Here is an 18,559-nt window from a genome sequence, read left to right as displayed (position 1 = left end):
TAACTTTCCTTTTTTTAGGGGAGTCTGAGATTTGGTCATTTCTATATTGGAACTTTGCCTTTATTCTGTAGAATGTCACTTGTTCGGAGAGCTAAGCTTGGACCGTGAAAAACCTTATAATAGCTGATAAAAGCTGAAGGACTCTTTTGGCTTAGACTCTTGTGGAGTCATACCAGGGGAGAAGAGTAGGTGTTCTCTATTCATGTCATTGCCTTGGAAAAATGAAACAAGTTATTCATTTTCCAAATTATGTATAATGGAACATTGAAAAAAGCAATTTCTTTCTTTCTTTCTTTCTTTCTTTCTTTCTTTCTTTCTTTCTTTCTTTCTTTCTTTCTTTCTTTCTTTCTTTCTTTCTTTCTTTCATGAGGCAGTTGGGGTTAAGTGACTTGCCCAGGGTCACACAGCTAGTAAGTGTCAAGTGTCTGAGGTCAGATTTGAACTCAGGTCCTCCTGAATCCAGGGCCGGTGCTCTACCCACTGCACCACCTAGCTGCCCCTAAAACAAGAAATTTCTAGCTGGGATTTTTAATCTCCTTAATTTATGCCTCTATGTATACATATCTTCTAAACAGTAAGTATTTATTCTACACATCCTCAATTCCAAGCACTTTACTAGGTGCAATAGGAAATAGACAAGAAGGAAAGATATTGTCTCTGTTGTCAATCCAGTTGGACAATTATTGCTATTGTTCAGTCATTTTTTTTTTCAGTTGTGTCCAACTCTTTGTGATTGCATTTGGGGTTTCTTTTAAAAGGTACTGCGGGGGCAGCTAGGTGGCACAGTGGATAGAGCACCAGCCCTGGAGTCAGGAGTACCTGAGTTCGGATCCAGCCTCAGACACTTAACACTTACTAGCTGTGTGACCCTGGGCAAGTCACTTGACCCCAATTGCCTCACTTAAAAAAAAAAAGGTACTGCAGCCACTTGCCATTTCCTTCTCCATATCATTTTACAGATGAGGAAACTGAGGCAAACAGGTCTAAGTGACTTTCTAGGGTCACACAGCTAGGAAGTATCTGAGGCCAGATTTGAACTCATGAAGATGAGTCTTCCAGACTTCAGCCTGGCACTCTATCCACTGTGTTACCTAGCTGCCTCTAGCTGAGAATTATTACTAATGTACTAAATTGTATGTTTTGTAACTATACGTACACATGAGATCACAGATCTATCATGAGAAGGAAAGTTAGAGGTCATCTAGTCCAATCCCCTCATTCTACAGATGAGGAAACTGACTCCTGCAGATATAAGTTACTTGCTCAAGGCCACACAGATATTAAGTAACTTATAGGCAAATTCAGGTCCCATAACTCCAAGTTCAGGATTCTGCCCACTTCACCACTAGGAAGATGTTTGTTCATATTAATAAATGAAGGTTATTTTATTCCAAAGAGGAATTTCACCTGTGTGGATCAAATTGTCTAAACAGACTATATCTGTTTCATGAATCCAGGATCTGTCTTGGGGGAAAAAGGGGGAAAAAATCTGAATGATTATTCAGATGTTTGGGGGATGTAAGTAATGATATACTTGTTATAACTCAAATACAGCAGCTGATTAATTTTTCCCGTAAGCTTCTGGCTTTGTTGTCCATCTGTTAGGCAGTATAATGATTGTGTTCTTAAATAAATGATCTTTAGGGTCATTAACCCTCCTTATGGAATGTCAGGCCATCAGAAGAATCAGAAAACTAACAGTAGGGCTCCTAGAAAACAAAAGAATAAAGAGAAGGGCAGTTTGTCACCTCTCTTTTAATGGGCTTAAAGCTTGTAATGAAGACTAACAGCAGCCTAAGGTGTCTCCTCTTCCAAAATGAAACATTAAGCCAAAGAATCTGGAAGAGCAGGTCACCAGAGCCAGAAACAGTGAATGGACAATGAAAGACTAGCTGTGAGGTGACACTGGAAGCTGTCGGAATTATTTCAGGGGGACAGGAAAAAAGAGCGACTATCTTCTGACTGACTAGGTCAAGATTAACCAGATAGATTACATCTATGAATTAAGAGTGTTAAGTATTTGCATTAATTTTTCAAAAAAGTCACATTTTGAAATAAATTCATGCAGTATTATATGGTCTTTTATTAGTGCTTTTATTTACCCCTAGTTGTGCTGATGTAATAAATTACAAGTATGCAGGCCTCTTTTCTTCTATCATTGTTGGTCCAGTTTGTGCCTTCCTGAGGTTGCTAGGCTGTCCAGTCACTGGTTCCAAATACCTGGTAACTTTCCTCATTTCCTGGCAGCAGCCTGCGATGAGATAAAAATTTTTTATCTGTCATCCAAAAAGCCTAGTTAAGAATTAATAAAAAAAACCCATGAAAGTGACAGGTCATATCATGTTTAGTGAAAAGAAGACTGAAGATGAAATAGATGAACTTTGAATATAGAAAGACATTTTCAGGCATAACTGATGTGGAGGTTTGGTTTGCTGGTCTATAATATGTTTAAGAGAAGATTCTTTTAAAAATGATGATTCATTTGGAATGGGAGTAGTGGAAGGGTTAGAGTATACATGAATGTAAAAATAAATTTATTTTGAAATAAAGAAGTACAATGACTTCCCCCCTCCAAAAAAGTGGCAAGATTCTAATGCATTATACATGGTTAGTATTATACATAGCCTAGTCTCCTTTGATATACCTCAAGTCAGCCTAGACAAGAAGCAATTCATAACTATATTCCTTAGAGAAATATAACATGTAGATGTTGAAGATAATAATTTCAAATGGCTTATACTTTTTTGTGTTTTTCCTTTCCATTAGAAATCAGGACTTCATTTTCGTCATACGGATAATACTGTGCAATGGTTGAGAGCGATGGAATCCATTGGGCTACCTAAGGTAGGGGTTGAAACTTAAGCTTGAGACAAGCCCAGCAAGGAGCTGTCTCAGAGATTCCTAACTAACACCACCGATATTTTGGATTGAATCAGAATAGTTTAACTCAATTAAACAGCAACAAATTATTTCTCTTACCTCCTGTAAGAATTGTGAAAAACAATTTTTTTAAATGGTTATGACTTGGGGTTGGTCTCACATGAAGGTAAGAGGAAAGGACTGGAATATCTCTTTACAGCTTCATGCTTCCATTCTAACCATTATGGTAAAGAATTTTTTTTTTTTGGTGGGGCAATGGGGGTTAAGTGACTTGCCCAGGGTCACACAGCTAGTAAGTGTCAAGTGTCTGAGGCCGGATTTGAACTCAGGTCCTCCTGAATCCAGGGCCGGTGCTTTATCCACTGCACCACCTAGCTGCCCTGTAAAGAAAATTTAAAGTAAATTTTGAATTTCTTTCAGTGGTGTGTGTTTGTGTGTGTGTGTGTGTGTGTGTGTGTGTGTGTGTGTGTGTGTACACGTGTGTGCACAGTATATAATATACGTTATTTGGATTTGCAGAAGGAATTTCTTTACCAGGGATTTCCCTAGCCATTGAAATCAAAAGTCAGACATATAAATTACATAGACACATTATGTATATGTCAATGTGTCTGCATAAACATGTATTTTATAAAACTACCTAAGAATCTAAAGAGTGTTGTGAAGAGCTTTCTTTTTAAATATTTTCAGATACTGGTTCATTTTATCTTGGAATAATCTATTTTAGTACTTTCTCCTTTGAGTTAGGATATTTCATTATGGTTATATTGGTCACTTATTCTTGATAAGATTAAGTTGAGTTTTCCTAATTTTCAAGCATTAGTATAAATTTCTCCTACTTTATGGAATGAAAGCATTTCAGGAAAGTTGGCTAAAAAGTGAATCGTTCTCATTTACCTTCATCAGATACATGATAACTGGTAGGGGAAAAAAGCCAAAGTTGAAAAAATTTGGCAGAAAAGAGGTTAATATGGTCACCAGCTCAGTATTATACTATGTGCTGATGTTTGCTAGATATGCTATATCTAGATGCTTTTATGTGCCAAGCTATGTGCTAATTACTTTACATTTATTATCTCATTTGATCCTCACAATAACCCTGGGAGATAAGTGCTTATTATCCCCCATTTTACAGATGAGGAAACTGAGAGTAACTTAATGGAAAGTTAAAAAGAGCTTTGAAAGTCCTGGGGTTATAGCAGTTGCTTCTAGAGCATAAACTCTCAACTCTATAGTCATAGTACATGAACCCCTCTCCTCCTTTCTTCAGTGTATATTTGCATTGCTCATCAATGCAACATGTGAACAACAGGTTGCACCAGTGTATATTCTACTCTAATATAAAAAATTATTATAAAGCTTTTGCTTTATGTAAAATGAAGTAGTTACCCTGTTTCATCAATCTGACTTGTCCTTAATTTCTCACATGACTGATTTACAGATAAGCCTTTAGAAATAAATTCCTAAACTTTTTATGAAATCTTTGAAGAGTGCTTTTTCTCATTGCTAAACTTAAGGAATTCATTCTTTTGGCACTTAGAAGTCAGTTCTAATAACCAATCTCTATCAAACTTATTTATCCTTTAAATATAAATTCAAGTCTTACCACAAAATCTGTTTAAGTAGATCAGTTCATTTCCATGTAAATGGGTACTGGTATTCTTTCTTGTTCTATAGATTGGCCATAAATGATCCACTTAACCTTTTATATTTCCTGAATGTTAGTGTAGCACTTTGACTGTCCATCTATTACTCCTCACTTGTAAATAACCATCATTTTTTGTTGTATATCAAGCTAGGAAAGGCAAATGATGGTCCCAAGAAGTTATACCTCTCTCAGGTCCACAGGGTCTATGAAAACAGTAAGCCTATAGACAGAGCAGCTCTTGAGGGGAAAACACCATTCAGTGAAATCTCAGTGGCATTTTCACCCTTGAACCGTCAGTCTTTGGGGAGATGGCATTTTTTGCAGGTTCCCCTAGACATGAGGCAAAACCAACATTTACACAGAGTGAAACAACATTGATAATAGATATGTCTATGGAGTAAACAAAGTATGCCCCAAATGAATTTGGTTTCTATAAATGAATATTCCCTAATGCTTATTAAATACTTTGAGTCTAACAAGAACATTCTAAATCTAATTGTTTTGGACAACATATGAGTATTTTTCAAATTTTGTAGGGCTTATTTTAGTAGACTAAATATTATTGACTCTTTTTTTTTAGATCTTTTATCCAGAAACAACAGATGTCTATGATCGGAAAAACATACCTCGGATGATATATTGCATTCATGCACTAAGGTAGGAAAAAAAAGATGTAATGTAACATAAGTCACCATTGGTGGTAGATTTTAAGCAAAAGTAAGTCTATCTTCTTGGGATTTTTTGGTTTAAAAACCCCCTTGTTAGATAATATTAGTTTATTGGTTCAAAACTTAATGGTGTATTATTCTATTTCCTGTAATTGTAATTTCAAGTCACTGAAATTTTTTGAGTTGTAATGCTTCTATCCTCCCAAATACAGCCAAACGTAAGCTTCATAAAACAACAACAAAACATAAATGGTTGTCACTATGTTGGTTTTTCCATTTTATTTACAAATACTTGAATATTTCATTAAATTTCTTAGGCAAAAGTGGTATGTTTTGTCCACCTATTCATGACATCACCTCCCCAATGTCATGGTCCTCTTTGAGAATGAAGGACAAACCACAATGACAACAACAATGAAAAGGGTATACTGAGGGCTGTGTGGAGAGAAGTTTTAAAAAGTAACTTTGCTATATAATTTATGCTAATTTCATAAAATTATTTTTATCCACATTTAGTATTTTATAAAAGGGAAAATATGCAAATTCAACAATATAATTCTATATAAACTATTAAAAGATGGGATTATAGAATGGATGATTTAAAAAATTTATTACATGATTTTAGATACTGTGCATTCATAGTTAATAGTTTCAATATATAATGTCTAATTACAATTTAAAATTAGGCCTACAACATCTGTTTTGTATTTCCTGTTAGTTGAAGTCTTTTAGCTGGCATATAAAATACTTAGGAGTTTATATTAACTTCTTCCTGACTCTTTTGCCTTATTTCCTGTCAAAAGGAAATGGTTTTTCTAGTAGCTCCTTATGGAGTCAGACTTCTAAAAGTGAGTTTGGGTTATGATGTGTAAATTTGCTTTATTAGGTGATGCAGTAGTTCTAGTTTGACAATTCCATTCAATTTAATTCAAATTACTTTTATTAAGTGTCTGTTATGTATTAGACACTGAAACCACAAAGTTCAAATAGTTCCTGTCTTCAAGAAGCTTGTCTTCTAATTGGGGGTGGGTGTGGAAAATAAGAAATGCATAGACACAACTAATGGAAGGAAGAATATGATTAATGCAGAAGAGAAATTCAGAGAGCTAGCAAGTAGTTGAGGAGGGATCAAGAATTTGAATAACTCATGATAGTCTGCAGGAATGCAGGGCTCATGAAATTGTCATTATTATATATATTTTTTGCATTGAACATAATCTCCCCTCCCCATCCCCCACTAACATCTGTCTGTTTCTCTGCTAAGAGAGTATCTTTATGCCAACTAAGATTTTTACATAGCATGCAAATTCAGAAAGTTTGGCTTTGAAGATAAATGCTGTATGGTTATTATGACTAATCTCATCTCAAGAGAAAAGATCATGAAACACATCTTACTCCTTTCTTGGAGAGGTAGGAAACTGAGTACACACTGTTAGATGCACTTGGTATATTGATTTTTGCTTACCTCTTTTTCTTCCTTCCTTCCTTCTTTCCTTCCTTCCTTCCTTCCTTCCTTCCTTCCTTCCTTCCTTCCTTCCTTCCTTCCTTCCTTCCTTCCTTCCTTCCTTCCTTCCTTCCTCTCTTTTTTATTTTCCCTCTCTCTTTTTCTGATTTTTCTTTCTTTCCATCTTTTTCTTCCTTTTCCCTTCCCTCTTTTCTTCCCATTCTTATTTTCTTCCCTTTCTCTTCCTTTCTTCTTTCCTTCCTTCAAGACTCATTGTATATTCAGAAACAACCATGATATGAAACAAATACATTAATAAAATTCTTCAAATTAAGAAATACAATAATATTAATTGGATGGAGGGAGAAAAGAAGGCAAGTGGGACTTTTAGAGGAAAAAAACCCATAAAAAGATAGCAATTATTATTACTTTTTGCAAGAGAAAGGCTTACTTTTGAAGGTCTTTCTTCTTACATACAGCTTTGTTAAATACAATGCAAAGCACTCCAGATTTGTCATTTTAGATACTGAAGTTAGTACTGTGTCTATGGCCTATCAGCCACTTGCCACATCATTTTAACATTATTCTTGTCAATGTGCATTGTGGCACAGGACACTTAAGACTGTAGCCTCCTCCTAATCAAGTGTCTCAAGTAAAGTTGACGTGATTTTCTGAAATTGAACATATGGGCTTCTTCATGTTAAGCTACTTAGAGAGATGGTGGGCTAAGTTCCTTTTGGGTGATATCATTGTCTCTCTTCCAAGATTCTGTGGAGCTATATTGAGCTTTACCAATTCTTAAATTTACTATATTTGCAAAGATGATTTAATAATTCAAATAGTTTCATAAACAAAGCGGAGCTTTCTCATTATTTCCTGATCATATGCAGATGCTGTGTAACCCATTCTCTTGGAATTTTTCTGAGCTAGCATTCTTAGTTACATGTGATATCCCCAGTGATTATTCATCAACTGTGGCAGTGGGATACAATAGAAGGAGCACTTGATTTGGTGTCTGAGGCACGGACAGCAATAGCCACTTATCATTCCATACATCTTGAGCAAATCATTTCATTTCCCTGGCCCTCAATTCTCTCATTGGTAAAATGATGGGGCTGGATCTTGTGATCTTTCAACTCCAAGTCTGATAGGCACTGAAGCTCAATTGTGGTGATGATAGCACTTGCCAGGCACCTTATTCTGCTTCCAGCTAAGCCTCTTAGCCTAGAGTCTGGGAAGCAATTCCTATGGAGAAGAAGGCCAGCCAATCCTCACCAACTACCACCTAATTGCAGCAGCAAGGCACCACTGGGGAGAGTTGGGGGACAGCAGATGCCAAGGAAGCCTAACCACTGCCATCCCCTGGATGGCCATCACCTCTCCTAATAGAGATCATTTGGGAACTGCAACCCAAGGACTTTGAGAAGAACAGTGTCTCCAGTAACACAAATTCTGCTTTCCAGCCTGGGTCTTTGCATTAGTCACTGAGGAAAGAAATCCCAGTTGTAATCTGGCAATTGCTTCTATGGATGTTGCAGCCACCATTAATGAAGACCCAGACAAGAAAGTTCTCAGCACCAAAGTACTTAAAGTACTTGACATTATTAAATCATTCTGCATCAGGAATGGATATGATTTTACCAATAGAAATGACATTTAAGATGATGAATTTCTGTCTAGTCTGTCATTATACCCTAAGTACCATGGGATGTTTTCCTTATGATTTGTAGTTGAAACCTTTTATATGTAATGTTTCAGTCCCTTAGAATTTAAGCTCCTTGACAACCAAGGACTGTTTTCTCTTCTCATCTCTCCACCTGTACTGTAACACTTAGTACCATGCTTTGTATCTAGTAAAGGTTTCATAATTTTTTTCATACGTTCATTCATTCACCCACCCATTCATTCAATCGAATTCCTTTTTCCTTTTCTATCTTCATTCAATAGTTAGCAAGCATTTATTATGTGCCTACTACATGCCAGGTGCTAGGATAAGTCCTAGGATACAAAAAAGTTGCCAAAGATAGTCCCTGTTCTCAGGGAGTTTACTGGGGAGACAACACATAAACCACTATGTATAAACAAGCTATATACAGGATAAATTGGAGATATTCAACAAAGGAAGGCACAAACATCAAGGGTGATCAGGAAAGTTGAGATTTTAGCTGGGACTTGAAAGATCATCAAAGGTAGAGATGAGAAGAGGGATAATTCTAACCCTGGTGGATAGCCATTGAAAATGCATGAAATTGAGAGACAGTGTCTTGTGTGAGGAGCAGCAAGGAGATCATTATCACCAGATCATAGAGTAAAAAAGGTGGGTAGGAAGTAAGGTGTTAGAAGACTGAAAGGGTAGGAGGAGGTTAGGTTATGAATGGCTTTGAATGCCAAACAGAAGACTTAAAATTGGATCCTGGTGGTGATAGGGAGCCAATGGAGTTTACTGAGTAGAGGGATAACATGCTCAGACCTAGGCTTTAGGAAGATGTGACAGCTGAGTAGAGGATGGACTGGAGCAGGGAGAGTCTAAAGGTTGGGAAAGAAACTAGTAGGCTATTGCAGTAGTCTAGATGTGAGGTGATGTGGGCTTGTACCAAGATGGTAGCAGCATCAGAAGAGAAAAGGAGGCTTATATGAGAGGTCTGTCAAAGTTAAAACTGAGAGGACGTAGCAACAGATTGGATTTGTAGGGTATGAGAGAAAGAGAATGTGAGGAGTCATGGATGACAACTAGGTTGTAAGCCTGGGTGAGTAGAAGAATGGTAGTGCCTTTGACAGTAAGTGATAGAGAACTTCAGAGCATTTAAAAGGAAAGATACTGAGTTCAATTTTGGACATGTTGGGTTTAAGATGTCTACAGGATGTGCAGTTCAAGAGAGCCAAAAAGGGATTTGGAACCTGGAGGTCACAATTCAATAAGGAGATCTGAGATTCATCAGTGTCGAGATCATAATTTAATCTGTTGGTTCTGATGAGATTATCAAGTGATACCACACACTCATAAAAAAGGTCTCATGATCACATGCATAGTTTCTCTTTAATAGTCTTCTCTCTACTTCTGTTACCTTTCCTTCAGTTCATTCTTCATACATACTAAAGCAAAAAAGCTGACCATGTCACTTTACATCTCAAGAACCCTTAAATAACCCTTACCAGAGATAGAGAATCTTAGAAGATGGGTGGTTTTGGAGAAAAGCCAGTGGATTTAGTTATTGACATGTTGAGGTGGCAAGTAGATGTCTTGGTGGAAATTTTTTAGCAGGAGTTGGAGATACAGTGCTGGAGTTCAGCAAAGAGGTTAGAGCTAGATAGATAGATTTGGAATTCATCTCTGTAGAAGTGTACATTGGAATGGAGATCCCCAAAAGGAAGAATATAGGTACAAGAGAGAAGAGGGAATAGTCAGAATCTGCCTTAACTTAATCAGTCTTAATGACCTCAGCAGCTTGGCAACTTCAGGATGATGCACTTTGTATGACAGTCTAGTGTGATGTCCTTCACCTTAATAAACTCTCGGAAAACACCTAGGCAAGAAAGGTCCAAGCCCCTCCCCCTCCAATAGATAGGGCCGTCTTTGTACACAGTGTTTACGTGGGCCATGATGGTGTTATCCTGCCTGAATAATGAAAAGGAAGAATCACAGATCAATCAGTAAGTATTTATTAAGTGTCTACTTTGCGCCAAGTACTACGCTAGGTACTGGGGATAAAAAGAAAAACAGTCCCTCAACAGGGGGACTGTATTTTCTCAACAGAACAAAAACCCCTTGAGTGTAGGAATTACATTATTTGTATTCGCATCACCAGCCCCTAGTGTGGTGTCTCTTGATTTGATTGAACATTTTTGCTTTTCATTCTGTCTTCCACTGTGTACATTCAATCCATTAGCAAGGCCAGGCTGAGCAAACTTTGAGGTCGGATTTTTGCTTTTAGCCATCTATTCTGTCTCCAGTGATCTCATATCCACAACCTGGTCTCTTCTCTCATTAAATCCTGCTTTCCCAGCATCAAATCTTAACTTTGTTGTATCCCATTCTCTCAAGGCCCTCCTTTCTGCTAGGGAACAAATCAGTGCTAATGAATTAATGAGATGTTGGAATGCATTTGAATTTTTAGAAATAAATTGTTATTGATATATTTTGTTTTTATATTGCCAATATTTTCCAGTGTTCCCTACTCCACCAAAGAGCTATCCCATAATAAAGTTATTTAAATAATAATAAAGCATGTTAAAATAATAAATAAATTCATAATAATAAAGTATTTTTAAAAAGAGAAAATAAAGTTCAACTAAACTAATATATTGAGGGGGAACCATTTTCAATTTAAATTGGAGTTGCTAAGTTAAATGTAGAAGCTAGGTCTATATCTATCTATATCTATATATATTTTAAAAACAAAATTCTTGCTTTGTGTAGCACTTAGAATATGTATAATAATTCATTTGAATCAGAGAAAAACACAGCATCCAATATACCTGATCTTGGTGGTCAAAAAATCTTTATTAGCTGGTGGCTCTTCTTTGGGCAACATGTTGTTAGAACAGCATAAATGTAGATAAATGCCATAATATTCCTTAGTCAGAAGCAACTAAGGATTTGTTTTTTAGTAGTATGTTGGCCCCTCTTAATTGAGTCCAACTCTTACTGCTATTAATATGAGCAACAGTGCGGGTGACCAGAAATCTTCATTTTAAAACAAAATTGAGCCTTGAAATTATGAATAGAGTGCTTAGTAGTAACTATTCAAAATGATGAAAACTTGAAAAGCCCAAATACTTCTTGGAATTAGACCAGTCCTTGTTTATTGCAGATCCTGGCCATTTCTATGGCATTGAGGTCTAGGGTTCATGACTTTTTGGGCCTATTCCTTACTAGTTCATGCTTTAGAGAATTAAAAGTCCCACATCTTTGGTAAAAAAGGTTAGTTTAAAACAATCCTGGAATAGTGGATTATACCATCCATTTATGTATAATAAAGGGAGGGAGCAGACTATTTGAATCCAATATTCTAGTTCGTAACTAAATCTATAGATGGCAATGCTAATTATAAAATGAAAATTAATTGAAATGCACATGAACTCAAACCACTGTACTATTTCTCTTCCAGTTTGGGTAATAAACTTGTGATTGTATGTGTGCGTGCATGTGTGTGTGTGTGTGTGTGTGTGTGTATATATATATATATATATATATATATATATATATATATATATATATATATATATATATATATATATATATAATTTTGTTTTAACATAAAGATTTCTGGTGTGTGTGTATGAACCTGCCTCCTTTTAAATAAGTCAAATTCAGATGACAATTCAAAGAATTTTAAATAGAGAAATTTAAGCGATGATAAGAAAATGTTGTACTCCATGAAGGGATCCCCTGCAGAGATCCTTTAAATTTCTATATTGCCCTTTGTATACCAATGCTTTTTTGAGTCTTCTCAGTAGTCATGAGAGTTTTTCACTGATTATCCTTCATATCTATCAGCATGGTTGCAACTCATACTTACCTAGTCCTTTCCAGTTCAGAAAATACTTTCCACATAAAACCCTGTATAGTAAGGTTAGGTTGGCTGTGTAAACCTAGGTCCTTTGACTCCAAGTCTGTTGTAAGAGCCTTGATCCCTGGATTCTCCGAATCATTTCATCTTCTTGAGAGATAGTTGCCTAGAGTTAGGGTCTGTGGTTAGTCTGTAGCCACAGAATAAAATAAACCCCAACTAGCCCACATGAAAACTGAATCCATAATCTAGGAACTGAATTAACCAACGATATCTGTGGCATTTAAAATACAGTATCACTGACTTTTAGAGTCAGAATGAATCTTAGAGATTAAGTCCAGTGGCCTCATAATACAAATGAGGCCAAGAAAGACTGACTGATACAAAGTCATATTTAGTGTTAACAGAATGAATACTGAAATTTGGTTCTCTTGACCAAATGTGATGCCCTTTGCTTTTTTAAAATTTATTTATAAAAATGCTCTTGACAGATTTTTCCGACTCAACACTTTTATTTATAATGAGGTGTAACCTGTGTGTAAGTGCCCTGAAGAGAACTAAGCCCTGATTTTTCAAGTTTGTATTTCATCAATATATTTTCTTCATGTCCATGTACAAATGGAATAAAAAAAAAATAATTGTAGTTTGGGATCTTTCACAAGAAAGGTTTCTTGGAGTTGAATTGCTATTACTCATAGAAATAGTAACAAATAGAATTCAAGTTCCAGCCATGTAGATGTATATAGCTTTGTTGCCAGCAAAACTCTGTATGCTGAGGCTCATATTAGACAAAAGCTCCTTTTTTTTTTTTTTTGTACAGTGAGGGGGAAAAAAAGATATCGTTAATTCTTCAGTTCCCTTTGTAATGCTCTCACCCCTGTATGTGAGGCATGCAACTTTAAAAGGTGCTTAATAAATCCATTCCTGAAAGGCTTTAAGAAATTCTTTTTTTCCCACTTGACATGGGTCTTTTTTTTTTTTTTAAAGTCTCTGTGTGGATTTGCTTAGGGTTTCAGGTAATGAATTACTTCATTTGAATGAAAATGCTTAGGGAAGAAGGGAACTATTGGGGATTGGTTTTGCTTGGGAGTACTGAACAAATAAGGCTTCCCAGTAAACATTTATCCTCTCTTGGTAATCTGCTTGAACTCAGCTAGTTCAATGTAGAAGTTTAAGTGTAAAAATCCTATATATTACCAAGAGCTCAAAGATCAAATTTCATCTTTCATAAGCAGTCTTACATAGAAATAATGTTAACTGAAACAAGTCAGAGAACATGTATTAAAATATGCAGGTTTCCAGTGAAAATGTTTTTGAATAAGTGTCTTTTAACAAGCATTTAACTGTCTGCTATGAGTTCAGCATTGTATGGAAAAGATACAGAAATAAATATGATATTCGCCTACCCTCCTTGGTCCCTTCCAGTGGGAACATGCTGTGTGATTCATTGATTCTAAATGAATTTTTAAAGTAAGGACAACTTAGGTATCGAACAATAAAAACAACTTGTCAGCACCACCTTGTGGTAACTGTAGTTTTATAAACAAAGACTACTGGGTGACTATACTGTACATATTTACTAAGATCAAAGACATAAGCAGATATAACTAGTAATTTCTTGAATGTTAGATTGAAAAATTTAAATATTTGCATATGGTGGAAGTTGCTTTAGTTCATATTTAGAGTGAGGCATCAGGATCAGGAAAGAAGTATGTGACCTGAATAGTTTAATTCTTCGTATTTTAGAAAATATGTGCACAAAGGTATATGTGTTTATGTGTTTCTCTTTGAACTGAGTCTAATATTGGAATGCATGAAGTAGAAAAAATTTTAAAATTACCACATTAAGAAGTTTTCCCATTATTTCTAAAGATGAAAGAATACACAGGTACTAAATATGTGTGTATATGTATATACATACACATATTATGGGTATGTGTGTATGCATATGCATACATATATTATGATATGTATGTATGTGTACACAGGATTGTTGCAAGTCTCAAATAAGATTATATTTGTAAAAATGCTTAGCATAATTCTGGCACACAGTGGGCAGTATATAACTGCTTATTCTCTTCCTTCTTTCCCCACCTCCCACCCCCAACCCCGTTAAAATTTTTGGCAGATTTTAATGCATGACTTTACCTCAGTTGATTAGTTTTACATTTTTAAAGTTGGTCTTAATTTTATTGATTTGGATGAGTATTGTGGTGATCTTAAGCAATCTTTAATAAAGTATGTAATAAAGTGAAAGAATTGTGACTATATTGGCTCCATCTTTACACATCTGAAAATAATAAATTCTCAAAAATATTCCAACTCATCAGATTCTCTGCTTCCTTTCTGATATATTTCATTGTGTCCCTTTGAATTTCTAGTTTGAATGATCTTATGTAAATAGTCACAAAGATAAAATTATTTGGATGACTAAATAAAAAATATTTGTAATGGGGTAAGGATTCTATAAAAATTGGTCTAAGGACAGAACCGAGAACTGACTGACAGCTTCATTGAGTGAACAAAACATTTAATCAGTCTGAGGAAAATTTGCTAGAAAATGGTTGGCCAAACAAAATCTCCTTTGGACACATGGATATTAGTAGGTTAAATAAAAGAAGGTTTAATTACTTAGGGTTAAAAAGAATTAAAGCATGAGTCTAATTACTGGTCTGTGAATCATCTATTATCTTTGCCTTGTCTTAAAAATTATTCTGCTATCATCAGAACAGTTTATGTTCTTCTTAACATTGTCAGCTATGTGTGTATAAGAAATGCAAACTAATATTAACAGACTTAGTATTCAATAAGGAGTTTCTTGATTGGTTGTTTTTTTATTTTTTAAAGATAATTCAGAACCCCTCTCCTATATACTAAAATGACATGATTTATGCCAAAGCACATATTGATCTTTTGGTGATTATTTGCTATTTATGATTTAGCCATATATCACTTTTTACACAGGTAGGGAAGGGTTGATGGTATAGAATTATCTTATGGCCAAACACTTGGTGTGTCATTTACTATTCTCCCAGACTCTAGCATCACAAGAGATGGATTTGAGTTGCTACTTTCATAAGTACTTTCATAAGCTGTATAACTTTGGGCAACTTATTCCATGCTTCAGTTTCCTCATCTGTAAAATGAGGATAATATTATCTATTATATAGGGTTTTGTTGGGCAAATAATAGAATATGGAAAGTATTGTTTAATTGGGAAGCATATTTTTGTATCTAAGCTCTCTTGACTTTAATTTATTCATATATAAATGAAATATTTTGTATTTTATTTTATAAGGTTTTATTGATACCTTTTATTGCTATTTTATAAGGTTTTATTGATATCTTTTGTTTTCTATCCCATCATAGTTTTCCCCAGTGTCTCTCTCCTTCCCCTCCCGAAGAGCCATATCAAACAGTATTTTTTAAAGACAAAAATAAAGAAAGAAAAGAAAATGAAGAGAGGCAAAATCAGTTCGACCAAACAATGCACTGGAAAACATCTAGAAACATGTACCATATACAACAGTTATGGACCACCAATCTCGATAAAGGAGTGGTTGGGATGTCCTTTTATCTGTTGATTTGAGTCATGCTTAATTGTTATAATTTTGTTATACTCACTTATGATTTTTTTAAAGTGTGGTTCTTTCCATTTACATTGTTGTAGTCATTGTGTATATTGTTTTCTTGGCTTATGAAGGACATTTTTGAGGCAAACTGGGAAGAAAGATGACCAGGGGACAATGGAGGTCATTGTTGGACTTGATATGTAAAATTAAGGTCTAGGACAAAGTGATGTCTAACTCCCCTTTATAGGATAGAAAACTCTGTAGTTTATGATAACAGGTATAACATTTCTGATTAATTTGTGTTTTATCTTTCAGTTTATATCTCTTCAAACTAGGAATAGCTCCACAGATTCAGGATTTGTTGGGCAAAGTAGACTTCACAGGTACTATTCTATTTACTCAATTACTTCCCTGCTTCAAGGATATCTAATTTCATGGACATTGGATACTCCACTAGTAAAAATCATAACCCCTCCATAATTTAGTATTTAGTCATTGACAGTTGATATGATTTTTAAAAAAAGAAAAGAAAAAAAGAAACCCATTACCCTGAAACTAACATGGTGATGAGCCTTTCCAAACTCAACCATTCTGGTTTTGACAACAGCTATGCCACCCCACCCTTAGGCTCATATTTTCATCTTGGAAGAGTCTAACAGAACTTAGGCTTCTTTGGCAAAGCCTTTGGGAACCTAAGGTCTACCTCCATGATACTATGAAGCATTGGAGGGAGACTTAAGTGGAATTTACAGTGTTTCCCGGTATTTTTTAAATCCACAATATCCTAAATTTCTAGCTAGCTATTTCTATCTACCTGGTTTCATATATATAATATTTTTTCAGTGTCTCTCCTGTGATAATTAATTGGGAGCTACAAACTTAAAGCTTATAGAAACTACCCAAATTATTTATTAAGATGCTTCATGTTGGAGAAAGGTCACTGGACTAGGAATCGAGGATCCCTGAATTCTAGTCCCAGTTCTTCAATAGCTTAGATATGGGACCTTTAAAAGCTAGTCATTTCCTGTCTCAGGTGAAGAGTTTCCTTACCATTAAAAAATGAAGAGTTAAGAATGGATGATTCCTCAAAGTTCCTGCTATCCTATTCCTTCAGTTCTATAGTTCTAAGTTTCTTTTATCTCTGCTTATGCTTGCTTTGAATTAAAGGTTTGAAAATGTTAATATCTGATCTGTATTTCCTTCTCTCCCCCACTTTTTTTTCCATACAGAGGAAGAGATCAGTAACATGAGGACAGAACTTGAGAAGTATGGAATACAGATGCCATCTTTTAGCAAAATTGGTGGCATTCTGGCCAATGAATTGTCAGTGGATGAAGCCGCATGTAAGTAAGCTTAAAAGGCTATAGTTTCCCTTCGTTTAAGACTTTTCTTGATCCTTATTTGGCTGGTTTTTATTTAAAGACAAAAGCTCATTTAGAAAACCAGTCACCTGCAATTTATTTTTGACGTACACACAAATTTGAAAACAAAACAAAACACGCTAAGTCCATTTAATTAAACAAACACATCAGTTCATGTGACCAAGACCTTTTTTTTTTTAACCTGCATTAGGGATCCAAGATTGTCCTTAAGAGTAGAAAACCACTTTCATGATGTAGTTTGAAGGGCTTTAGAAGGGCCCTTCCTTTGGGTCTTCAAGAGTTAATGTCAGCAAGATATAAAGGAAGGGACCTGAATTCAAGTCTCAAGAGTGACAATAGTCATGTGACCATGAATCATCCATTTAACTTCTCTGAGCCTCAGTTTCCCCATCTGTGAAAAACTATAATTGTACTACTTACCACCCAGTGCTTGTGAGAAAAATGTTTTGTAAACCCAAAGGTCATAAACATGAGCTGCTAGAACTATAGTTAAAATGTCAACATCCTTGAAATAGCTAGCTGTTAGTCAGTCACTTAGCATTTATTAATAGAATACCTCCCCAACCCCAAAACAAAACATAAAACAATCTCCATTCTCAAGTAGCTTACAAGAAAACAACTATTTGCAAACTATCTATGTATATGTATATGATATATTTGTACATGAATATTATGTACATGTACATGTGTATACATAGACACACATACAGGATATGCTGGCCCTAAAGGGAAGGCACTAAGGCTAGGAAGACCGGGAAAGGCTTCTTCTAGAATGTGAGGCTTCAGCTGAGCCTTGAAGAAAGCCAGGGAAAGTAGGGAAGTAGAGCTGAGGAAGGAGGGTGTTCCAGACAGAGGGCAGCCAGTAAAAATGATTAAAGCCAGGAGACTGAATACAAGGAACAGCAAAGAGGTCAGTGTCCCTGGATCACAGAATATGTAGAGGGGATTAAGGTATAAGACTGGAAGACAGCAGGCTATTAAACATTTTAAAAGCCAAACAGAAAATTTTACATTTGATCCTGAAGTTAATAGGGAGTTGCTGGAATATATTGAATAGGAGGCTGTTGTAGTCACACCTCCTTGTAGGAAGATTATTTTGACAACTGGGTAGAGGATTGGAGTGGAGAGAGATCTGAGGCTGGGAGATACACTGATAGGATATTTCAATAATCCAGGCAGGAAGTGAAGTGCTAAGGGCTTGTACCAGCATGGTGGCAGTGTCAGAGAAGAGAAGGGAGCATATACAAGAGATGTTCAGAACATAGTTCTTCATAAATGATTGGATATGCAGGGTGAAAGAAAGTGAGGAGTCGAGGATGACAACTGAGTGACTAACAGAACCGCAGTGCCCTTGACAGTAATAGGGATGCTTAAGAAGAGGGCAGGGCAAAAAGAGGGACATTATAGTTGTCAAATGCCTGAAGGGCTGCCATGTGAAAAAGGCATTGAAGGGGC

The 18,559-nt window shown here is 35.7% G+C and overlaps 1 protein-coding gene across 1 annotated transcript in view; it reads left to right on the top strand.

Annotated features, from left to right (window-relative positions):
* The window catches only part of IQGAP2 (IQ motif containing GTPase activating protein 2), a 350,559-nt gene that overhangs the window by 198,560 nt on the left and 133,440 nt on the right, over positions 1-18,559 (top strand). The window contains exons 4-7 of the mRNA XM_043975838.1: positions 2,767-2,844; positions 5,109-5,185; positions 16,038-16,105; positions 16,952-17,065. Coding sequence (XP_043831773.1) covers positions 2,767-2,844; positions 5,109-5,185; positions 16,038-16,105; positions 16,952-17,065 — 337 coding nt within the window. The remainder of the gene's footprint in view (positions 1-2,766; positions 2,845-5,108; positions 5,186-16,037; positions 16,106-16,951; positions 17,066-18,559) is intronic.

This window comes from Dromiciops gliroides, chromosome 1 (assembly GCF_019393635.1).
Source record: "Dromiciops gliroides isolate mDroGli1 chromosome 1, mDroGli1.pri, whole genome shotgun sequence".
NCBI lineage: Eukaryota > Metazoa > Chordata > Mammalia > Microbiotheria > Microbiotheriidae > Dromiciops > Dromiciops gliroides.
This window is presented reverse-complemented; position numbering and strand designations above follow the sequence as displayed.